Source organism: Musca domestica, unplaced genomic scaffold, assembly GCF_030504385.1.
Source record: "Musca domestica strain aabys unplaced genomic scaffold, Musca_domestica.polishedcontigs.V.1.1 3, whole genome shotgun sequence".
In the NCBI taxonomy this organism is placed as follows: domain Eukaryota; kingdom Metazoa; phylum Arthropoda; class Insecta; order Diptera; family Muscidae; genus Musca; species Musca domestica.
Window position 1 is genome coordinate 16,848,606 of NW_026712299.1, and position 26,957 is coordinate 16,875,562.

At 37.5% G+C, this 26,957-nt stretch overlaps 1 protein-coding gene across 4 annotated transcripts in view; it reads right to left on the reverse strand.

The window, feature by feature from the left end:
- Positions 1-26,957, reverse strand: part of LOC101895957 (protein eyes shut) — a 345,750-nt gene that overhangs the window by 78,846 nt on the left and 239,947 nt on the right. For all 4 annotated transcript variants that reach the window (XR_009342571.1, XM_059124731.1, XM_059124732.1 and 1 more), the window contains one exon: positions 5,574-5,926. Coding sequence is in view for 3 of the 4 variants with exons in the window: in XM_059124731.1 (XP_058980714.1) it covers positions 5,574-5,926 (353 nt within the window). In the remaining variant the exon portion in view is untranslated. The remainder of the gene's footprint in view (positions 1-5,573; positions 5,927-26,957) is intronic.

Genomic DNA, 26,957 nt, shown 5'->3' on the forward strand with positions numbered 1-26,957 from the left:
GTCTAGAAACAATTACATCAAATTTGGTGCAAATCGGTTCAGATATAGCTTTGGTATTTAAGTCTCTCACATCGTAATATGCATTCGACAACAATCATATTTGGTTCCAGATATCTTATACAGCTCAGAAATACCGTTGCCAAATTTGATCGAGATCGGCTAGGGTTTAGAAATAGCTCCCATACATTTATTTTTAGTCCGATTTCAGGTTTATTGTGTATATAATGTCTAATAGCAGCTCAAATGGAGCGAATTTCAGGACATAAGTTTCCATTTGGTGGAACTGGTCTCCGATACATATTTTTATACCCTACAACACTATGTGTTGGGGGTATTATAAGTTTGATTGGACCAAAAATTATGTAACACCTCGAAATATTGGTTTCCCATATAGGAAAGTATATATGGATCTTCCTAGCTCGCCGAGCTGAGTCGATCTGGCTATGTATGTCCGTCCGTCCGTCTGTCCATGTTAATTTGTCAGGTCGCAATTATGGCCCGATCGACGCGGAATTTCGCATGTAGCTAGAGTTTTGGGCGGGGAAGAAGCCTACCAGTTTGGGTGGTCATCGTATAATATTTAGCGGGTAAAATAGACCATATCTTTTGTGTTGAAAAAATTCAAAATTTTTCATTAAACCGTGAATATTTTAAATCCCGGCGAAATCACAAAGCCACCACAAGGTTACTTCTGACCTTTACATTGATGTTAACATCCAACAAATCGGATATATAGCAAAATATGTGCGATATATATGTTGAAAGATCTCTTATATGTCGAGAACGGCTGAACTGATTTCGACAGTTCTCATTAATTCAGAATGGCCTCTAGGCAGGAAAGAAAAAACGTATAAAAAATCGCATAAAAATATATCTCTAAAGATGGAAATATTGATTTTGTATAATTTTTTGTCAGATTTTTGGCATATTTTCATTTTGAATTAAATATTTGGTAATATTTCTACAGCTAACAAAACTAAGTAGTTAGGACATCAGGATATCATATCCAGATCGCATTTATGGCCCGATCCTCACGAAATTTTACATGGGGATAAGATGAGGGTCAGAATAGAAGCCTACTCTTTTTGGAGATGATCGCCATATAGTTAGGGGTTGAAATGGACCAAAAAACTGCAAAATTGTCGGCAGGTCATAATTATCGCCCGATCCGCACGCACATTTGAATAGGGGTTACCGCACATTGTAAAAGCTAAGCAGTTTCGGATGGCCATCCAAAAATATTCAATGTGTGAAATAGTCCATTCCAGTGACTTTTTGGAGAATTCACAAATACAGGAAAGACGCACTTCTGACTATTTCGTTAAAGCTGATTTCGTTGAAGAATATATTCAAATGGCTGTATCTCATATAAATGCGTTTCAGTCAAAAACCAATAATAAATGTTAATCTTTTGCCACTTCTGAGAGATTATAGGTCTTTGGGAAATATTGGTTCCAGATCTAGGAAGACCATTTACGTGCAACATCTACCAATAAATTGGAAATGAGCAAATTAGTTTAAGTTGCTATTATTCGAAAATTAGAGAACGAAACCTGATGGTTTTCTTTTATTATTTGTCACAATATCTTGTGGAATTCTTTCGAGTATCTGGCCTATATAAACTGTATCATTTATTATAGTGTTGTAGGGTATTCAACGGTCAGCCCCGCTCGACTGTAGCCTTTTCTTACTTGTTTTTAATATAATCCTTCTCGAAGTGATATCATGCACTCTATAGCAATGTTATTTGGTATAAAAAATAAAAAAGGTCTTCGTCAAATTTAGTGAAAACCAAATTATAAATGCCCTAAACCCAAAGGTTGATAGGTGGTATGATCTACTTCAAATCAATTCCCAATATAAATTCTTTTTTACGGGAACTCTACTAAATACGCATAGTGGTGTAGGGTATCATATAGTCGGCCCGTCCGACTTTTCCTTACTGGTTTTTAATATGATTTCACATCGGGGTCTTGTTATTTTTCTAAAATTTAAATTTTTCATCTATTCCATGCAATTAACCTCAATATCTACTAACCTAGCCATTGACATATTGTTTGGCGTACAAATGTCCTTGGAGCCAAGAACATTTATGATTTTTTTTTTCTTGTTGCCGGTTTTCGGCAAATTTATGTTCTTCACGTAACTGGGAAATTAATTTCTCAACGATAATTACATCGTTTTGCAAGTCAGTCAGGGGTGGCGGGCGTTCAGTCTCGTTCAAATAGAGCATCTCATGTTCGTTTATGGTCACAGTTGGAACGATGCATCGTGCAAAAGCACTTTTCTACATCATTTGGTGTAATGTAACATAGGACACACATACACACACAACATGTTCCGTAGAATCAGCTGCATGTGCTAAATGCTCGCAAAAACACGAAAAGAACAGACTAAGTTCCGTTGTTGGTGGCAGCAGCAGAAAAACTTAAAGGAAAAACTAAATTTATGACAGTCATTAGAGTGGGACAGGAAAAGAGAGAGGGAGCGAGGGAGAGCGAGATAAATAAACGTGTTAATGTTGCAAATGTTCCAGGACATGGCCAATTTCATGATTAGACATATTATGAAAAAGAAGCATAGGGTTGTACAATCCTGAAACTTTGAAATAAACGACCAAACAGAAGTAAGAAATGATTGAATATTTTAAAGAAATCGGCATTTTTGAGCTTTGATGCCAGATATCGGCTCTAAAAAACGTATAAAAATGCATAATTGTGAAAAATTTACTATTGAGGACTAAAACCTATTGAGCCCTTAAAATCTACCACTTCAACAAGTTCTTTGAAAATCGCACAATGTAGTGCGTTCAAAAACTTCGAAAAACCCCCGCTAGTGGGCTCTAAACGATTTTAGATAAATGTTGATTCTAACATTTTTTTATAATTTCCATTCCCAAATAATCGTAGCTACATACGAAACAACCTACTAACCCATTATGTTTACAAAACAATGTCGCCCAAAATAAGTAGTTTTTTCAGGTTACACGTCTACATCTACAGCTCATTATACTTTATTGCCGTCGTTACTCATAATACTGTAATGAGATGTTTTCAGACATAAAAAATATCCGAATAACCCATTATTTTTAACATACTTGTGATGCTGAAGGTAGCTTGTTTATATTACGTTAACTGGTCCTAAAATGTTTACTGGGTTTAATCGTGAACCAGCAAAAATACTCATTACAAAACGGGTAAGCAAGCCAGTAAACCAGTAAGTTCGAAAATCTTTTAAAAAAACTGCATTGTGGAAGAAAATATGGAATCTAACATTTTTATGAAACTTATTGTTAACTTATGTCTTCGGACCAGAATAAAGTTTTTAGATATCTTTTAGAAATTCAGGGTTTTTAATTTTAAATAAATCCTTTAACAAATCCACTAGCGTTGAGTAAATAGAAATGCCCTTAAAATCATAATAAACGAGCCTGAAAATCCGTGGTGGGGTCGATCTTTTTTTCTTAAATACGATTGTGACTTCAGGAGAAATATTTTTATTTTTTTTAACTTCTTTGAACAATCCACGATTAAGGACCAAAATATGTTAGAACATTTTTTAACAATCCAGATTATGGACCAAAATAGGGTTCAACAAATTGTGGATCAGACCGCTGTCATTTCTAAGCCACTCGTCCGACAGCTGTTAAAATTATTCCAGTGACAGCTCATTATATTGCTAACAAGCGTACCAAAGCGTTTTGGTGAGAATTTCCCAGAAAAAAAGTTATTCGTGATGCAACTCAAGCGTGATAGTGTGTTTTCTTTGTAGTTGCCTGGAAAACCACAAGTGACTATCGTTAGAGAACTCCAGAATTTAAATGTGAATAAATCTTTTGTGTCTCGTACCATAGCTCGTTACCGTGCCAATGCTCGTTACCTACGCTACCAGTGTAGTCTGACGTCAAGGAAGTGGACGGAAGAAAACAGCAACATCAGCAGAAATGGTTAGAAAAGTAAAGAAGCGACTTGATCGAAACCCGTGTCGCAATGGCCGGAAAATGGCTCGTGAGTTGAAAATATCGCAATATTCCATTCGGCAAATATTGAAAAATGAGCTCGGGGTAAAGCCATTGAAATTCCAAAAAGTGCAATAACTTACACCGCAACAGAAAGAAAATAGACTCAAAAGAGCTAAAGAATTGCTTCGCTTGGCCGAAAGTGGTGAACTGCCGAATTTGGTTTTCTCCGATGAGAAAATATTCGTTGTCCAGCAGTTTCTAAACAAACAAAATGATTGTGTTTAGCTGAGGTCAGCTGAAAATGTGCACCTTCGGTTGGCCACCAGAACACAAGCGTCGGCCATGGTGATGGTGTGGGCCGCTATAACAGCCGATTCGCTCTCCGCGACGGTGGCATCAGAATAAATGCCGCATATTATCGCGAAAATATTCTGGAGGGTGTATTAAAGCCTTGCGCACGCAATCATTTGGACATTCCAAACGGACTCAGCACCATCGCACTCAGCACGTGCCACCCAAGAATGGTTACAAAATGAGGTTCCTCCTTCATTTCCAGCGCGCAATGGCCACCAAAATATCCGGATACCAATTCTTTGGACTATTGTATCTGGAGTATTTTGGAAAGCAAGGTTGGCACAAAAAAATACCAAAGTGTTGATCACCTCAAGCAAGCGCTTCACCTGGAATGGCCCAAAATACCGCAGAGCAACATTCGGGCAGCGTGTGACGTCATAATTCGTGCCAAAGGTGACCAATTAGAACAAATAATTTTGTAGAATATTTTGACTTGCTACGATCCCGTTAGAAGAGTAGTTTTAATCAAAATTTCGATCAAAATATTGCTGGAGAAAAACGATATATTTTTAATCTTAATCCGAAATTTTCTGAAAATATTAAATCACTGATACACGAGTTTTATTTTTATAGCACTACTTTCATAATCTGCGGGATTTTCCCCATAATTATTGAAAAAAATTATATTTTTTTCGCAAAGTGTTATTTTCTGCTAAAATGTTGAACTTTTTTACCGATATTGCCCATCACCGAACTCGATCAAAGTTTGCCAATAATATTACGATGTACCAGGTTTGGATCAAATCGAATAGCCCCTTCGGGAGTTATCGTGCACACATGCCAGTCGGATAGACATACGAACGGAGACCCTCAGATCGACTCCAAAAGCCCTGAAACGGATTTGGTCCAAAGAGACCTAGGGTTAGTTCGATGAGGCACGTAGTCACATGGCTGAGGGTGAAAATATATTTGACTCTAGTGCTGGACAATTTGGGTTCAATATTTCATTGAAAATTTGTCTGTATGGACCGCTCTAAAACTTCTTACGATATTTATCCTAATTGTGTGACTTAAATTCACAGATATTTTTTACATTCCTTCACTGGACCCCATCCCATTTATGTTTCTCATCATCTTCCCAACTGCAACATTTGTTGGCCAAAGCCAAACAGTAGACAAAGTTTTAGTCAGGTTTTCACTTTGTTTGTTTGCATTTAACCTTCCATTCATTCATCCATTCCCTGTTCCCTCATTAGTTAGTGCTAAATACTACAGTTTAGTTTAGAATGCCCCAAAAAATGGCTACACAATTACTTACTCAGCTCGTATGGTTATCTCGTGACCGGTGTTCACCGGTGTCTCAAGTTCACTCAACAGCATCGTTTGCAGGCCACACGAAAATTGGAATTGCAACAGACCCTTTTGCAGGAACAGGGCCATGTAATGGCCACCCTTGGTACCTTGAGCGGCAGCCAGCATGATGAGGCCATTTGTGGCACGTGTTCGTACCTTCAACTGGACATGCATCGGCAGCACGGTGTCCAGTGAGTCGTGATGCTGAATGTCCTTGTGGATGCGATGCGAGACATATGAATCGCCCGAGAAAGCGGCATTCTTAATGATGATGGGCGTTTCACAGAGGGCACCCTGGCGATCGAAACGGCAGACACACTGAAATGAGGCAAGGCGAAAAAAGAAGAGGAGTTGAGATAAGGAGCGAGGTAAATAAATGGTTGTGTTTTTCGGTTTGCTGTAGAGTTTTTTGTTCTAATGCTAAAAACTAATTAAATTAGAGAGTTTTTTAGGGAAGTTTGTTGTTAAAAAAATTTGGGGGAACTTTTTCTTGAATGTTTGAAAATAATTTACGTGAATGTTTTTTGTCAGACAAATATTGAGCTAAATTTCAAGTTTGAATGAAAACTTTTTTTTAAATAAGAATCCAGAATAAATTTGGAAAATATAGATGTTATGACTCTTTATACCCTACACCACTAGGTGGTCAGGGTATTATGTCTTTGTGCATTTGTTTGTAACAGGCAAAAGGAAACGAGATAGACCCACAGTTCCTTTTGATGATCTACATAGAATCACATTCTGAGTCGATTTATGCATGTCCGTCCGTCTGTCCATGTATTTTTGTAAACAAAGTACAGTTCGCATTTATTGCCCTATCCAGATGAAATTTTGCACAAATCATTTGTTTGGCCCAAGGACGAACCCTATTGAAATTGGAGATAATCGGTAAAAATTTAGATATAGCTCCCATATATATCTTCGTCCGATTTGCCTTTTATTGTGCACCAAACGTGTAATATCAGCCCGAATAGTATGGAATTTTGCACATACAACCAAATTAGGCCTGAAAATAAGTATGCCAAATTTTATCGAAATCGGTTCAGATATAGCTATAACTCCCATATATATTGTTCATCCGATTTGTTATTTTTATCCTCCGCAGCCGTAATATGCACTCTGTAACAACAATATTTGGGGAAATATATCAAATGCAGCTCAGAAATACCTTTGCTAAATTTTATCGAGATCGGTTCAGATTTGGATATAGCTCCCATATATAACTTCGTCCGATTTACCATTTATTGTGCACCAAACGTCTAATATTTGTCCAAATGGGATGGAATTTGGCACATACGACCGAATTTAGTCTAGAAGGTAGTGTGCCAAATTTCGGTTCAGATATAGTTATAGCTCCCATATATATTGTTCATCCTATTTGTTGTATTTGTTACCCACAGCCGTAATACGCACTCCGTAACAACGATATTCAGGGAAATATATCAAATACAGCTCAGAAATATCTTTGCCAAATTTTATCGAGATCGGTTCCGATTTGGATATAGCTCCCACATATATTTTTATCCGATTTCAAATTAATTGTGCACCAAATTGGCAATACAAGTCCGAATTTAAAAGATACAAATGCTTCGGCATATTTAGTCCTTTTAATTTTAAATTATAATTATAATCATAGCGTGTATGATTGAATTCTCCCATAAAAACTTTTAGTTATTAAGTGGAGCTCAACTAAATTAGCAAAGTGGTGTAGGGTATCATAAAATCGGCCCCGCCCGACTTTAGGACTTTCTTTACTGGTTTTTCTATAGATATGTTCTTTTGCTTGAATTTTCGAAAATTAGAAGGAAGTTATATTCAATTCGAATATAATTGGAATCTCCTTTACGTGGTGGAGAGTTGGAAATAACACAGTTTTTCAATTTTGTCCGTTATGAGGTTTTATGAATCTTATTCGGTTGTTGTTGTTGTTGTAGCAGTAGTATATGTGGATATTTCTATTCTGCTAATCTGGTTCAAGTTCCAGGTTTAAAAATTCGGCTAAATTAACGGGCTGTAACCAGAGATCATCTGTAGTGAGTTGGGTAGGTTTGGCGGTTTGGTGCAGCGTATTGTGCGGACCTGTATCACCACCGGCAGACGTCTCGCACACCTTCGTCAATTCGTACTCTATGTCTGGGAAGCTGACGTTCTTCAGCTGCAATGGATGGGGGGTGGTGTACTCCGAGGACGGCATTCATCCTGTCATTGCTGATAGTATCTGCGACTGCATTGGTATGAATGCCACTCAGACCTGCCTGATAGGCTCCTTGATCTAGAGGTTATCTCTTGCAGCGCTGGACCTTCCTCTCTAGGTCATGTATAGGACATCCTGACACGTCTGTTTGGGGGGGGGGTTGTATCCAGCATATGATGGTTGGGATTACTCACGGTAACACCCCTGCTTGGTAATGCAACGAAAGCATATGATTATGCTGACGTAAGGGAAGGACTTTCGGCTTCTGAGGACCTTGTTCCTACTTTTCATCTTGTTGTAGATAGCTGTGAAAATTAGAAGGGACGGTTGGTGAATTCTCTGAACTCTGGCCAGTGAGCCTTCCCATGGTTAAGAACAGTGTGGCCATCAGAGGTTATGAAATCGGGCGACCTGCTTATGGAGACGATTATCGGGAGATGGTTTCAGCCAAGAGAAATGAGGGGTTGCCAAGTCCCGTCATTTATTAGACCCGGTGACACAAGGGTTAAGTCTGGTGAACAGTGACGCTCTCCTCTTATTCGGGTGGGGACATCCTCATTTACTGCCATAAAGTCGGTCAGTCAATCTGCTCTGCTAGCGCAGATCCCTTCTGGTCATTACCTAGGATGGAATGCCACAATTGGGTATTAAAATCCCCTAGTATCATTCGGCTATTGCCTAACAGCAATGGGCTAATGTCTGGCAAATAACGCGATTCACAGCTGTTAATCGGCGGGATAAACACATTAATCACCTCTAGCACGGCAGTTCCACACTTGACTGCTACCCCCATACATTCCAAGCATTGATCACTAGAGACTAGCTCAAGCGATATAGGTCTGTACTGAACAGAATGGTGCAACAGGAACGCTAACGCTACCTCGACTTCTGCTGCGATCCTTCCTTAACACGTTTTACATTCAGCTTGGTTTCTTGCACCGCTGCGATCGTAATATTCCTTCGATTCATAAATTCCACTTTCTCATCTACTTTGCCTCGGAGTCCGTTGCAATTGAATTGCAAGAACGATGCACAATCCGGAGTTAGAACAGCAACATGTGGCGTAAGATGCTGCGGTATTGGTTGCTGTTCTGGAGACTGCGGCGGAGTTCCAAGAAGACAAAGACTCGCTGGGGACTACACTACTGTGGCACGTCGCTACATAATTACTTTCTCTGTAGTCTCACAAACGCCTTAGTCCGGAACAGTTCTTGGAGTGCACCCATTCTCTATATCCATTACATCGCACCGAACTGATCTGTGATGGATGACGGAACCAAAGTCCGGGGTTTTCCTCAATCCCGGAACGGACCGTTAAAATCCGGATCAAGCATACCGGGATTTGCTGCTCCCAAAGCAAATAATAGATAAACACAATAATGTACATACAGAACCCGCTGCCGTGGAATTTTCAATTTTAATTTGCGGATTTCATTTTCAAAGAAGATCATATACTATTAACCAATATGTGGCATATTTGGCTCCCGAATTGTGTGGTTTTTATCGCCTCTTCACAGATTACATTGTAACTTGCCAATCATTTTTTCCATTTCATTTCATAAAAAAAAAGAAATCTTTGAACCCAAACAATGGTTAATACCCTCAATTTCATTGAACACATTTCTTCAATTTTTTTTCCGCACACCATTTATTAACAATTGCTCTTGGCCGGAAAACTGCCATAAAGTCGGCTTTTTGTCGGCAATACAAAATCAATAATAAAACCAACAAATAAAATCACATATCACAAAAAGTAGAAGAAGTAGATGAAAAGAAAGAAATCAAAATGAACGCCAGAGAATAAAAATTAAATTTTGCAATTTTCTCGCCATGAATGAAAACATCAAGCCATCACTTAGTGAGACAATTCAACTGAAGAAGAAATGAAAGCATGAAATTCGAAAAGAAAAGAAAAAAATGTACGAACGAACAATCAGGTCAATAAGTGCGAATAAAAGCCAACTTCAATACAAAACCATACAATTTATGGCAAAATGGCAATAAAGCCATATGTGACCTTTGCCTCAATTCGAAGAGCAACGAAATGCAATAAATTCTGTTAACAAAAAAAAAAGGAAAAAAAAAAAGAAAAAAGTACAACGAAAAGGAACAACAATAAAAAGAAATAACCAAGGAGAGCAGAATGCAAAAATGAAGTAGTTTACACTGTTTCCAAATGTCTACAGACATTTTAACTATTTGGGTTTATGGTCATAATCCATGATTTGTAAGGTCTTGAAATCTTGCAAGAAGTCGAAGAATAGAAGTAAAGTGGGGTATTGGAACTTTAGTACTTTAGGGACATTAAAAAGATCATAAAAACAAGAGGAAGAAAGTGCCAACAGTTTGGCGCCAAATGGGAATTACCAATGAATCATCTGGATCGGTCACAAAAAAAAAAAATTAAAAAACAAGTAAAATGCAGCTAAGCCTGGCCGGGCCAAACCCTCCACCATTTGGAAGAAACTTGAAAATTTTGAAAATAATTCCTTCGGAAAATACCGCTTAAATGAAAACCGTTATAAGGGTGAGATAAAAAAACTGCAGCAAAGTCAAACGCCATAATTTTTACTTTTTTTTTTTTTCATTTTATTGAATAATAGCAAAAAGTGTCGGAAATAGCACGAATTATGGCGTCCAAACGGCCAATGAAACCGTCACACACTGCCCGAATGTAGCTTTGCAGTATTTTGGCTCATTCCCGGCGAAGCGCGTGCTTGAGGTGATCGAGACTTTGTTATTTTTTAGTCCAACAGATTGGTATCCGGAGATTTTGGTGAGATTCGGAGATTTTGGTGACCTTTGTGCGCTGGAAATGAAGCGAGGAATCTCATTTTGTAACCATTCTTGAGTGGCGCGTGCTGAGTTCGATGGTGCTGAGTCCTGTTGGAAAGTCTGCGGCCAAAATCTTTGAGTGACCAAGGCTTTAATACACCCTTCAGAATATTTTCGCGATAATATTCGGCGTTTATTCTGATGCCACGATCGATTAATACGAGCGGAGGGCGACCATCGGCTGTTATGGCGTCCCACACCATCACCATGGCCGGCGCTTCAGTTCATTTACAAACTGCTTTACAAGGAATGTTTTCTCATCGGAGAAAACCAAATTCGGCAGTTCACCACTTTCGGCCAAGCGAAACAACACTTTAGCTCTTTTGAGCTTTTTATACCCTACACCACAAGGTGGTCAGGGTATTATGTCTTTGTGCATTTGTTTGTAACAGGCAAAAGGAAACGAGATAGACCCATTGTTCCTTTTGATGATCTGCATAGAATCACATTCTGAGTCGATTTATGCATGTCCGTCCGTCCGTCTGTCCATGTATTTTTGTAAACAAACTACAGGTCGCATTTATTGCCCGATCCAGATGAAATTTTGCACATATCATTTGTTTGGCCCAAGGACGAACCTATTGAAATTGGAGATAATCGGTCAAAATTTAGATATAGCTCCAATATATATCTTCGTCCGATTTGCCTTTTATTGTGCACCAAACGTGTAATATCAGTCCGAATTGTATGGAATTTTGCATATACACCCAAATTAGGCCTGAAAATAAGTATGCCAAGTTTCAGATATAGCTATAGCTCCCATATATATTGTTCGTCCGATTTTTTATTTTTGTCCTCCGCAGCCGTAATATGCACTCTGCAACAACAATATTTGGGGAAATATATCAAATACAGCTCAGAAATATCATTGCCAAATTTTATCGAGATCGGTTCCGATTTGGATATAGCTCCCATATATATTTTTTATCTGATTTTAAATAAATTGTGCACCAAATGGGCAACACAAGTCCGAATTTAAAACATACAAATGCTTCGGCATATTTAGTCCTTTGAACTTTAAATTATAATTATAATCATAGCGTGTATGATTGAATTCTCCCATAAAAACTTTTAATTGTTATGTAGAGCTCTACTAAATTAGCATAGTGTGGTAGGGTATCATAAAGTTGGCCCGCCCGACTTTAAGACTTTCTTTACTGGTTTTTCTTTCTGTTGCGGTGTAAGTTATTGCACTTTTTAGAATTTCAATGGCTTTACCCCGAGCTGATTTTTCAATATTTGTCGAATGGAATATTGCGATATGTTCAGCTCACGAGCCATTTTCGGCCACTGCGACGCGAGTTTGGATCAAGTCGCTTTTTTACTTTTCGAACCATTTCTGCTGATGTTGTTGTTTTCATCCATCCACTTCTTTGTGGTCGGGCTAAGCTACCAGTATCACGGTAACGAGCGATGGTACGAGACACAAAAGAGTTATTCACATTTAAATGCTGGAGTGCTGTAACGATAGGCACTTGCGGTTTTCCGGCCAAATATATAGAAATCACACTATCACGCTTGAATTCCATCAGGAATAACTGTCGGACGGGTGGCTTAGAAATGACAGCAGTCTGAAGTTGGTTGCAGTTTTTCATCACAATACAGGGTTGTGTGGATAAAATTGAACAATGAATTTTCCAGACTTTGCAGTATCTCTACAGTTCATAATAATATTGAATTTAGAGTATACAAGGTGAGAATTGGTGACAGGGCAGAAGTCTACCATCTTAGATGGTCGTAGTCACAACCAATATTAGGTGTGTGAGATGGCCCATAGCTTTTGTGTGCAAAAATACCAAAATGACCATTAAACCGCTAATATTTTAATGCTGAAAGGCACTTTCCGGCAAAATAAAAATCACGAGTATATTTGCTTTTCTCACATCTTTTTAATTTCAATTGGAAATTATGTATGAGCTTTTCAAATTCCCTTTTGATAGTCACTAAAATGTTTGACCAATAAAGAATATAATTTAATCGTCACACACTTCCCTAGGTCCCGAAAGCTATGCATTTGAAAAAGCAAATGGACACATGCAATGGCAAATGGCTTGTGAATGAAGCGAGAAATTGTTTAAAATGACTTAAGAATTGTATAAAACTCAATTTCTCAATTTCGAGATCGGTTCCGATTTGGATATAGCTCCCATATATATTTTTTATCTGATTTTAAATAAATTGTGCACCAAATGGGCAACACAAGTCCGAATTTAAAACATACAAATGCTTCGGCATATTTAGTCCTTTGAACTTTAAATTATAATTATAATCATAGCGTGTATGATTGAATTCTCCCATAAAAACTTTTAATTGTTATGTAGAGCTCTACTAAATTAGCATAGTGTGGTAGGGTATCATAAAGTTGGCCCGCCCGACTTTAAGACTTTCTTTACTGGTTTTTCTTTCTGTTGCGGTGTAAGTTATTGCACTTTTTAGAATTTCAATGGCTTTACCCCGAGCTGATTTTTCAATATTTGTGGAATGGAATATTGCGATATGTTCAGCTCACGAGCCATTTTCGGCCACTGCGACGCGAGTTTGGATCAAGTCGCTTTTTTACTTTTCGAACCATTTCTGCTGATGTTGTTGTTTTCATCCATCCACTTCTTTGTGGTCGGGCTAAGCTACCAGTATCACGGTAACGAGCGATGGTACGAGACACAAAAGAGTTATTCACATTTAAATGCTGGAGTGCTGTAACGATAGGCACTTGCGGTTTTCCGGCCAAATATATAGAAATCACACTATCACGCTTGAATTCCATCAGGAATAACTGTCGGACGGGTGGCTTAGAAATGACAGCAGTCTGAAGTTGGTTGCAGTTTTTCATCACAATACAGGGTTGTGTGGATAAAATTGAACAATGAATTTTCCAGACTTTGCAGTATCTCTACAGTTCATAATAATATTGAATTTAGAGTATACAAGGTGAGAATTGGTGACAGGGCAGAAGTCTACCATCTTAGATGGTCGTAGTCACAACCAATATTAGGTGTGTGAGATGGCCCATAGCTTTTGTGTGCAAAAATACCAAAATGACCATTAAACCGCTAATATTTTAATGCTGAAAGGCACTTTCCGGCAAAATAAAAATCACGAGTATATTTGCTTTTCTCACATCTTTTTAATTTCAATTGGAAATTGTGTATGAGCTTTTCAAATGCCCTTTTGATAGTCACTAAAATGTTTGACCAATAAAGAATATAATTTAATCGTCACACACTTCCCTAGGTCCCGAAAGCTATGCATTTGAAAAAGCAAATGGACACATGCAATGGCAAATGGCTTGTGAATGAAGCGAGAAATTGTTTAAAATGACTTAAGAATTGTATAAAACTCAATTTGGTAAATATAATACCACATGGTTATTAATGGTTTGAAAAAGTGTTCTAAAATCAGAAGAGCTTCAAAAAGTCTTCTAGAAAAGAAAAGTAGAATTGTACATTTTCTGAAGTCAATTAAAAGACTTTTGATATACAAAACGAAAATATTTGATACGGCTTTCATTACAAAATCTTCCAGAGCTCTTGATATGGGTTTAGATAACCTTTAATGAAGCTTGAGCAGTTTCCCATTGGTATACCTTTGAAGGGAAGTCTTCGATTAGAATATCTATCTATTTAAGGACCTGTAAGTAGTCTCCCATTTAAAGACCCCTTGCGAGATGACTTTTGGAAGATATTTAAAGAGCTGAGAAGTCCTACATTTAGAGTCGTTCGTAAAACACATCTTTATGCATTTGTTTGTAACATGCTAGATAGACCTGTAGTTACTTTTGAGGATCTTTATAGAATCACTTTCGAGTCCATTCATGCATATCAGTCACTCTGTCCCTCCGTCCGTCCATGTATTTTTGTGAACAAATTGTAGGTCGCATTTATTATCCGTTTGAGATGAAATTATCCAAACAATATTTGATTTACCCAAGGACGAGCTTTATTGAAATTGGTGATAATTGGTTCAAATTTCGATATAGCCCCCATACATATCTTCGGGTTAATTGTGAACCAAATGACAAATATCAGTCCAAATGAACTGAATTTTGGTACATCCCACGAAATTCAGTCTAGAATTAAGTACATGAAATTTGAGGAAAATCGGTTCAGATATAGCTATAGCTCCCATATATATGTTTCATTTGGGGTTTAAAGTCCTTAATATACGTAATAGGCACTTCAAAAGAATGTTATTTGGTACCGGACATCAGATACAGGTCGAAAATATATCTGCCAAAATTTATAGAGATCGGTTTAGATTAGGATATAGCTCCCATATATATCTTTATCCGATATCAGGTTTATTGTGCACCAAATGGCTAATATCAGCCCAAATGGACTGAATTTTTGGGATATGCGATCGAATTCAGTCTAGATGCAAATACATAAAATTTAGTGAAAATCGGTTCAGATATAGCTATAGGTCCCATATACAGGGTGAGATGATAAAACTGCAACCAACTTCAGACTGCTGTCATTTCTAAGCCGTTAAAATTATTCCAGTGACAGCTCATTATATTGTTTACAAGCGTGCAAACGCATTTTGCTGAGAATTTTCCGGAAAAAAAGTTATTCGTGACGGAATTCAAGCGTGATGGAATTCAAGCGTTAGAGCAATTTAAATGTGAATAAATCTTTTGTGTCTCGTACCATTGCTCGTTACCGTGATAGCGTAGCCCGACGTCAAGGAAGAGGGCGGAAGAAAACAGCAACATCAGCAGAAATGGTTCGACAAGTAAAGAAGCTCCTTGATCGAAATCGGCGTCGCGGCGGCCTAAAAATGACTCGTGAGTTGAACATTTCGCAATATTTCATTCGGCAAATATTGAAAAATGAAAACACTTTGGTCGCAGACCTTGAACATTCCAACAGGACTCAGCACCATCGCACTCAGCACGCACCTCCCAAGAATGGTTACAAAAGAAGGTTCCTCGCTTCATTTCCAGCGCACAATGGCCACCAAAATCTCTGGATACCAATCCGTTGGACTATTGTGTCTGGAGAATTTTGGGAAGCAAGGTTGGCACTAAAAAATACCAAAGTGTCGATCACCTCAAGCAAGCGCTTCGCCGTGAATGGGCCAAAATACCGCAGAGCAACATTCGGGCAGCGTGTGACGGTTTCATTGGCCGTTTGAAGGCCATAATTCGTGCCAATTTGATCCTATTTGCAACATTTTTTGCTTTCATTAAATAAAATTTAAAAAAAAATGTAAAATTATGGCGTTTGACTTTGTAGCAGTTTTTTTTTATATCAACCTCTATCTGCGATCTATAGTCGATCTACTGATTACCTTTTGGATAACCATCGAAATCGTTACATGATCTTTAAAAACTTATCAATAATCAGCCAAGAGAGATAATTCGGTAATTTACCAAATTCTAGAGATGATCTCTCAGCGATGATGTCTTCCATAAACGCAATAATTAACAACCTGTCGTCGATATTTTTAAAATAATTTTATGGTATTAAGAGCTCTATTTTAGCATCTTTTGCTGTATGAGAATTTCAGGAGGTTTTCTTTGACTTCTAAAGCCTTTATTGCGAATCTTCAATGTGTGGAAATTTTAATTCTCTAAAACTTTTGAAAAGTTATTGTGTTGACTTAAAGTGCCCTCAAGTCATATATAGGTCTATAAGTCAACGTGTGCACTTCCGTTTCCGTTTGACACATACACGAATTGAGCCTATTTATGCATTCATCTCTGCACACATGCATCCCCTCAGTCATGAATCGCACCAACAATAACCAAACAAATGCAGAGGAAGGGACCAGCAAAAAAAAAAAAAAACATTTCATGTACTTCCGCTAACTCTGCCACACATTGCCACCTTTGTTTGTATGCAAATTTATGTCATTGTTGTTGTTGTTCTTGTTTTTGTTGCTGTTGTTTGCTAACTGTTTGGCCATTCAGGTTAACCAAACATTTGAAATGGAGTTTATTGGTTTACGCCTCGAACCTCAAACTAAAAATGGCCCGGGGGCATTGAAAATATTTACACCTTAGCAAAGAAGAAGAAGAAGATCCCGGAGGGGGGCTACAAGACCAATGCAAACAAACAAACAAACAATCAATTTCATTGCCTGGATGCTTGCCACATTCTACTGGCATGGTGGGGTTTTCGGCGTTAGGAGGATATATGCATCCAGAAGGGGGGAGTTGAAGGGGTTCAATTGTGTTTCATATTAGAACTGTGTGAGTTTGTTTGTGTGTGTCATTTTGGTTGAATGTTTGTGTGCCTGTGTTCATGGCATGATTTTTGCAAAGTTTAATTAAAACGTGCGAAATAGCGGCAATATATTCTCTCTTTTTTTGCAACTTTTCATATCTTTCACATCATCCTTTCATCCCTCTGCTGCTTCTGTTCTTCAGGTCTTTTTTTTGTTGAAGTGTGAATGTGTTTCCAGGGTGGGTGAAAAACGCTGAATGCAAAAGTTTTTTTACGTTACTTCAACTTCGTTTCATAATCCTCCAAAGTCAAAAATACCTTGGCTACACATGTGTGGGGTCGTGCCAGTGGTAGTTTGGCACTTTCACTAAAGTCCATCTCCCGAAGCTGAGTCGGAGGGATTTTGTTCACACTTTTCTAAAATGGTGAGAAATTTCGGTAAAAAAGCAAAAGGGAAATTTTGATAGCAGATTGTAACCACTATCAAATCTTCTATCTATGAAGTACTCCGTTATATTATCTGCTTACAGAAGATCTTTAATGGGTATTGTAAATATAGGTCCTCGGTAGGTCTTCAATGTATAAAAAATCTTCATGATATCTTCGAGTTATGTTATTTTATCCCTTGAAAGATGATTTGCCTATCTATCAATATCGGATATTTGATGAAAATTTATCGACAATCTATCGATTTTATCCTGCAGGGAAGCTAAAAGCGTCGCAGGAAATGTGAATTGTAAATTCTAATACAGGGTTGCCCATATTCGACGGACCCATCTGGCAACGCCATAACTTTTGACAGAGATGTCACATCGCTTAATGACACACCGCGTTTGAAGCGTCAGTCCAAGCAGATTTTTATCATGAACCAATACACGCCACGCGAGCGCTCTGAAAAAGTTGAAATTTACATTCAACAGAAGAAGTCAATTATGAAAACTCAAAGTGCTTTTAAAACATTAAAAAATGTGAGAAGTGCGCCTTCTGAGAACACCATTAAGCGTTTATACGAACAATTTTCGACTGGTAAGGCTCTTTCTAATCCGAAGAGGCCATAAAAAAGACGACCAAGGCGATCAGCCGAGAATATCGCTGCCGTACGAGCCAGTGTTGAGAGGTCCCCAAGAACAACCCAAAAACGCCGTTCTCAGCAGTTGGGCATAACTCGGTCCACTTTACAACGGAGTATTCGCATTGATTTGCATTTGTTCCCGTACAAAATTCAATTGACGCAAAGAATGTTGCCTGCGGACAAGCCTCGTCGATTGGAATGGGCCCAAAGGTCCGTCGAATATGGGCAACCCTGTATTCAGTTTAACATTTTTCAATATATATCTATGATACATCGATGTTATATGGATAATATATTTTAAACATTTATCGATTATATATTCAAGAAATTTCGACTAGTTTCCAAAATCTTTCTCTGATCCATTGACGATTTTTTGAAATTATATTAACGATTTTTCTACGACATATAGATAATATATTGATGATCTATTGGCGACTCGTCGACAGTCTTTCGCAAATCTAAAATTTATCGAACATTTATTATCAAGGAAATGTTTCGGCGAATTTTCCAAAATTCAACTATGACGATTTATCGACGACCTTACTATTATATATGTACAATCTATTGGAGACCTATCGACAATATATAGAATATATTTTAAAAAATTATTGATTATGTATCGAAGATCTTTTACGATGAGTTATCCATGATCTTTCGCTAATCTGCTGATGAATTTTTTAATTACTATTAACAATTTATCGATAACATATCGATAATATATTGGCGATCTACTAAAGACCTATTGGACCCCTGTCGACAATCTTTCGAAAATTTATCGAGTATCTATCGAAGAACTCTTTCGGCGAGTTTCCAAAATCTTGGCAACCACATTGGCAACCTATTGACGTTTGACCTGTCGACGATCTTTCGAAAATTTAATATTTATCGAAAATTTTTTATCAGGGAACCTTTTTCAGCAGTTTGTAAACAAACAAAATGATCGTGTATACTTGCCAAAGAGGTCAGCTGAAAATGTGCACCTTCGGTTGGCCACCAGAACTCAAGCGCCATCCCAGATGATGGTGTGGCCCGCCACAACAGCCGATGGTCGCTCTCCGCTCGTATTAATCGACCGTGGCATCAGAATAAATGCCGAATATTATTGCGAAAATATTCTGGAGGATGTATTTAAGCCTTGGGCCCGCAAACATTTTGGCCGCTGACCTTAGACATTCCTACAGGACTCAATATATATTGATGTATCGATGTTCTTTTGACTTTATCGATGATTTATCGATGACATATCTATAATATATTTGCGATCTATTGGAGAGCTATCGATAGAAGATATTTCAAACAAATTTATCGATTATGTATCGAAGATCTTTTTTAACGAGTTTTCCAAGATCTTTTTCCGATCTATTGAATTTTTTTCATTATATTGTTTACAAGCGTACAAAAGCATTTTAGTGAGAATTTTCCAGAAAAAAGTTATTCGTGGTGGAATTCAAACGAGATAGTGAGATTTCTTTATATTTGGCTGGAAAACCACACGCGGATGTCGTTACAGCACTCCAGCATTTAAATGTGAATAAATCTTTTGTATCTCGTACCATCGCTCGTTACCGTGATACTGGTAGCGTAGCCCGACGTCAAGAAAGTGGGCGGAAGAAAACAGCAACATCAGCAGAAATGGTTCGAAAAATAAAGAAGCGACTTGATCGAAAACCGCGTTGTAGTGGCCGAAAGATGGCTCGTGAGCTGAACATATCGCAATATTCCATTCGGCAAATATTGAAAAATGAGCTCGGGGCAAAGCCATTGAAATTCCAAAAAGTGCAAGAACTTACACCGCAACAGAACGAAAATAGACTTAAAAGAGCTAAAGAGATTTTGGTTCTCTCCGATAAGAAAATATTCGTTGTCCAGCAGTCTGTAAACAAACAAAATGATCGTGTTTACTTGCAAAAGAGGGCAGCTGAAAATGTGCACCTTCGGTTGGCCACCCAAGCGATGGCCATGGTAATGGTGTGGGCCGCCATAACAGCCGATGTTCGCTCTCCGCTCGTATTAATCGACTATGGCATCAGAATAAATGCCGAATATTATCGCGAAAATATTCTGGAGGGTGTATTAAAACCTTGGGCACGCAAATATCTTGGTCGCAGACCTAGGACATTCCAACAGGACTCAGCACCATCGCACTCAGCACCCGTCACCTAAGAATGGTTACAAAATGAGGTTCCTCCAGCGCACAATGGCCACCAAAATCTCCGGATACCAATCCGTTGGACTATTGTGTCTGGAGTATTTTGGAAAGCAAGGTTGGCACTAAAAAATACCAAAGTGTCGATCAGCGAAAGCAAGCGCTTCGACGGAAAAGGGCCAAAATATCGCAGAGCAATATTCGGGCAGCGTGTGACGGTTTCATTGGCCGTTTGAAGGTCATAATTCGTGCCAAAGGTGACCAATTCGAACAAATCTAAACTTAATCTAAAATTTGATGGTATTTCCGACATTTTTTGATTTCATTCAATAAAATTAAAAAAAAAAAAAAAAAAAAAATATTAAAAATTATGGCGTTTGACTTTATTGTATTTTTTATCTCATCATGTATATGAAGATCTATATAGGAGACCTTATATAGATTTTCAATATTTTCTTTATCAAGTCTTCCGTCTATCGACATCTTGAGGTAAAGACTTTCTGGATGTATTTCATCCATAGGATTCATTTATTCCTAAATTTGTTTGGAAATGTTCAATTCTAAGGAGGGAGGGGGATTTAGAAATTTCTTCCAAAGAAAAATTTATCCTACATTTCCTGGGATTTTTTTCCAGGAAAAAAATCTGTATCCTTTATTACCTCTCTCTCTCCTTTGCAATAATTTTTTTCGTAAAAAGATTTTATTCGACCCAAATATCTTGCAATTCAAATGTCCAAAAGAAAACTTGGTAGTTGATGCTGCTCTGTTTATACCCTACACCACAAGGTGGTCAGGGTATTATGTCTTTGGGCATTTCTTTGTAATAGGCAAAAGGAAACGAGATAGACCCATAGTTCCTTTTGATGATCTGCATAGAATCACATTCTGAGTCGATTTATGCATGCCCGTCCATCCGTCTGTCCATGTATTGTTGTAAACAAAGTACAGTTCGCATATATTGCCCTATCCAGATGAAATTTTGCACAAATCATTTGTTTGGCCCTAGGACCCTGGAGATAATCGGTCAAAATTTAGATATAGCTCCCATATATATCTTTGTCCGATTTGCCTTTTATTGTGCACCAAACGTGTAATATCAGTCCGAATAGTATGGAATGCACGTACGATCAGATTGGACTTCAAAATAAGTACGCCAAATTTGTTCGAAATCGGTTCAGATATAGCTATAGCTCCTATATATATTGTTCATCCGATTTGTTATTTTTGTCCTCGGCAGCCGTAATATGCACTCTGTAACAACAATATTTGGGGAAATTTATCTAATACAGCTCAGAAATACATTTGCTAAATTTTATCGAGATCGGTTCAGATTTGGACATTGCTCCCATATATAACTTCGTCCGATTTACCTTTTATTGTGCACCAAACGTCTAATATTTGCCCAAATGGGATGGAATTTGGCACTTACGACCGAATTGAGTCTAGAAGCTAGTATGTCAAATTTGGTGAAGATCGGTTCAGATATAGTTATAGCTCCCATATATACTGTTCATCCGATTTGTCATATTTGTTACCCACAGCCGTAATATGCACTCCGTAACAACGATATTCAGGGAAATATATGAAATACAGCTCAGAAATATCTTTGCCAAATTTTATGGAGATCGGTTTCGATTTGGATATAGCTCCCATATATATTTTTATCCGATTTAAAATTGCTTGTGCATCAATTGGGCAAAACAAGTCCGATATTTCGGCATATTTAGTTCTTTGAACTTTAAATTATAACTATAATCACAGCGTGTATAATTGAATTCTCCCTTAAAAACTTTTAATTGTTACGTGGAGCTCTACTAAATTAGCAAAGTAATGTAGGGTATCATAAAGTCGGCCCCGCCCGACTTTAAGACTTTTTTTACTGTTTTTTTTTTTCAATTCCCATATTTAGTTAACATCTTTATGTCAATTCAACGGTACATGTCAGTCAGCCTGTCAGGTTTGTTGATGTCATTTTTTGTGCCTGTAATACTTCAACACTTCCGAGTAATTAAACATACCATCAGCTTGTTTTTGAACAAGATAGACATTCATAGAACCATGGCTCTTATTTGGTGTTGTTTTTACTTTGCAGTTATAGTTGTTTCGAATAACTTTGGACCCCAAATGCTGCATAGGAAAAAAAAAGATGAAATACTACTCAGAAAAACAACAACACCACTCCAGGAGGACCATATAATGGTGGAAATATTAAAACTACTCTCATGTGTCCAATGTTTGGTATAACAACACGCACGCACACACATACATCAGCCGGAAAATAGAATCTAGGAAAAGTCATAAATCTTTTGTGGAGTGGTGAAAAACAACGAGACGAAACAAACACCACCACTACAACTACGACACGTATACTCTTCAACTTTTGAAAGCTTTATTTTTTCAAGTGTCGTAATGGTTGCTATTTATGGTGGTGTTGCAGAGCAAAAACAACGACAACAACTACAACGCACATCATAAGCTTCAACTCAAATAGAAAGAACAAACAAATACAACTCTTTCGGCATTCAACCATTCTTTCATCCGACAAGTTTTTTTTTCAGACGGCAAAGCTAATATAGCTAAAAATACATCAAAAGATGAGACCACCTCCCCCCACTTCTTTTGATAGTTTTAACGACTGGGGGCAAACAACAAAAGCAAATAGTCAAAAACAAAAACAACGACTTTCATACCTGACATATTAACTCACACTGCCAACGATAAGCTGCTGCTATAACTGGGAAAACTATTTTTTGATCGACATTTTCAGGTTATTTCAAATTTGTAAAATTGAATTGAAGCGAGTTTGAGCCATAGTTCTAAAAAAAGTTTTCATATTTAAATGGAGGGGAGGGGTTAAAAAGTTCAGATAAAAATTTCCATCACAATATTTTAACGAGTTTCTTTCATACACAACTCTATGGAGATGATATAAAGGATGACAGAAATTGCCAGTGTAAATGGCCTTTATCATGAGACATGAAATGCTTAAGAGCTTTTCCATAGAAAGGACAAGATAAATTGGATTGTCTTTCTAAAAACATATCATTATACCCTATAACACTATGTGTTGGGGGTATTATAAGTTTGATTGGACCAAAAATTATGCAACACCTCGAAATATTCGTTTTCCACATAGGAAAGTATATATGGATCTTCCTAGCTCGCCGAGCTGAGTCGATCTAGCTATGTATGTCCGTCTGTCTATGTTAATTTGTAATCACGCTACAGGTCGCAATTATGGTGCGATCTTCACGAAATTTAAAATGGAGGTGGGGCTTGGATAATATTTAGGGGTTGAAATGGACCAAATACTTAAAAATTGCCTGATTTTGCAGTTGCTACAGGTCGCAATTATAGGCCAATCGACGCGGAAGTTAGCATGGGGCTAGAGCTTAGGGCTAGGCAGAAGTCTTCCAATTATGATGGTCATCGGGTAATATTTAGTGGGTGAAATAGACCATAACATTTGTGTTAAATAAAAGTCAAATTTTCCATTAAACCGCGAATATTTGTAGTCCCGGCAAAATCAAAAATTGACGAACAGATCAAATCTGACCGTTACGTAGATGCCTATAGTAAATATATCGGATATTTAAAGCGATATATATACAATGTATATATACAAAGGAAGGGTAAGTTAGCTAGAATGCTTATATCTCAAGAATGGCTGGACAGATTTTGACAAATGTTGTCAATTCAAAATGCCCTCTTGGCATAAAATAATAAAACCTAAGAAAATTGCATAAAAAGAAACCAATAGTGATGATAATATAGATTTTGTAGTATTTTGTGACATATTTTTTATTTTTTTTCATATTTTTTATCGCATGCGATTTTTTCAATTTGATTTATTATACTTTGTAATTATTTTCCACCTTACAACATAGGTTGGGGAAATTATACAAGTAATGCAAATATCGTCCGATCCTAAGGAAAATTTTCACAAGGGTGGAGTTAGGCTCAGAAGGGCTAGGCCTATTGTTTTCAAAGATGTCCGTAATATATTAGGGGTTGAAATGGACCAACAACTAAACATTTTCCCGATAACCTCCCGACCTTATAAAGGTCACAAATAGAAACCAAAGGACACGAAATCTCACATAAAGTTAGAGTTTAGGACAGCAGATAGAATGGACCACTAATTTTGTGTGACAAAATACCAGCATTACTTACAGGCGATATCCAAAATACACAAAAGGCGAACTTCTGGCTTTTTTATGCTGATTTCCTTGACGAATAAAGCCCCACACGACTATAGCTTTTGCTTACTTGTTTTTGTATAGAATAGTTCAATAAAATCTTTTCCACCACCCCTTATTTTTAACAAAAAGTTCTGAAGAACCTTCTTCCTTCTAAATCTTCCTATTTCAAAGTTGTTCTTTCTGTAGAAAAAAATTCCTCAGTCCCTGAAGGCTGATTACTGTGTAAAAAGATGATGATGAAGAAACACTTTTTAAAGAAGATCAAAGACATTTTTATACCCTCAGCCATATGGCCTTTAATAGCCTCAGTCATATGGCTAGAGAGGGTATATATCATTTAATAATGCCAAACATACTTCATCAAAATAACGGTTTTAGGCCCTATGTCTCTTTGAAGCAAATCCCTTTTAGGGCATTTGTAGTCAATCTAGCGATGTCCGTCTGTCTGGCTGGTGCACAGGGAGTTTCCGATTTGATCGAAAATTTGGTACATCGTATTATTATTGACAAACTTAGATCAAGTTCGTAGATGGACAATATCGATGCACTCCTTCGGATACCTCCCCCACAAAAAGTTGAAAATTTCAAAGAAAATAATTTAGTGCATAGAAAGAGAAAGGATAATCCGATTTTGCTCCAACTTCGCATATGTTAATATTTGCATCACTGCTAGGTCAGGTGCGAAAATGGGTAATATCAGTCCACTCCATCAAGTACCTCCCCCACAAAAGGTAAAAATTTTGAATAATTACAATAAATAATAATAAATATAATGTCTTGAAATTACACATATCATAATATTTTTATTAACCCAAGGTCTGGTGTGAAGATGGAATATATCGGTCCCCTCCTCCTGGTACCTCCCTCACATAGGGTAAACATTTTAAATATCCATGAAGTTCATAAAACGCAAAATTAACATCCGATTCCGTTCAGACTTGGTACATCTCAATATTTCCATCAACACAAAATCTGTTATAAAGATGGTAGAGATCGGACCATTCCTTCTGGTACCTGCCCCACAAAGGGTTAAAGTTTGGAATAACAAAAACGATCATAAATTCCGAAATAAGCATCCGGTTCTCCTCATTTTTCACACATTTCATTATTTCTACTAACACAAGATCTGCTGTTAAAATGGAATATATCGGTCCACTACTTCTGGTATATATCGGTCCCCTCCTCCTGGTACCTCCATCACACAGGGTAAACATTTTAAATATCCATGAAGTTCATAAAACGCAAAATTAACATCCGATTCCATTCAGACTTGGTACATGTCAATATTTCCATCAACACAAAATCTGTTATAAAGATGGTAGAGATCGGACCATTCCTTCTGGTACCTGCCCCACAAAGGGTTAAAGTTTGGAATAACAAAAACGATCATAAATTCCGAAATAAGCATCCGGTTCTCCTCATTTTTCACACATTTCATTATTTCTACTAACACAAGATCTGCTGTGAAAATGGAATATATCGGTCCACTACTTCTGGTACCTCCCCAAAGGTTCAAAATATTGAATATCCATGTAGCTCATAAAACGCGAAATTAATATCCGATTCCATTCAGACTTGGTACATCTCAATATTTCCATCAACACAAAATCTCTTATAAAGATGGTAGAGATCGGACCATTCCTTCTGGTACCTTCCCTGCATATGGTTTAAAATTTTGAACAATAACAAGTAAAAAAACATTAAGGTCGGCCGGGCCAAACTTGTAATACCCTTCACCTTAGGGTAAAGGAAACATTAGAAGAAATGTGGCAAAAACCATTAAAATGCCGAATAGCGGGAGGTACCGTTATATGGGGGGCTATACCAAATCGTGGACCTACACATGCAACGTTTCGTCAAAGGAGCTAGAACCCATTATGACCTACAAATACCGATTTTCAGAGAAATCCGTGAAAAAATGTGGCAAAAATCATCAAATTACCGAATAACGGGAGGTACCGTTATATGAGGGCTATACCAAAACGTGGACTTATACATACAATGTTTCGCCAGTGAAAAAATGTGGTAAAAACCATCAAAATACCGAATATCGGGAGGTACTGTTTTATGGGGGCTATACCAAATCGTGGACCCATACATGCAATATTTCGTCACCGGAGCTGGAACCCATTATGACCAACAAATACCACTTTTTAGACAAATTCGTGAAAAAATGTGGCAAAAATAATCAAAATACCGAATATCGGGAGGTACCTTTATATGGGGATATATCAAAACGAGGACCTATACATGCAATGTTTTGCAACACGCACAGGGACTCATTATGACCTACAAATATCAATTTTTAGACAAATCCGTGAAAAAATGTGGCATAAATCAGCAAAATACCCAATATGGGGAGGTACCGTTATATGGGGACTATACCAGAACGTGGACCGATATATCTCATTTTCAATACCAACAATTCTAGACGCAATAAAAATTGCTCTGCTAAATTTTGGCGCTCTACGTCAAATAATGTGGGCTGTATCGTGATTTCGACAGACAGACGGACAGACAGACGGACATCGTTAAATCGACTTAGAATTTTATGCTGATTAAGAATATGTATACTTTATGGGGTCTACGACAAATATGTAAGGATGTTACAAATGGAATGACAAAGTTAATATACCATTCTTTCCAAGGTGGGGAGTATAAAAACAAGTTAAAAGTTATCAGGCCGAACTTAATGTTTTTTACTTGGTTTTATAGAAATTTGCTCCCTCGCTC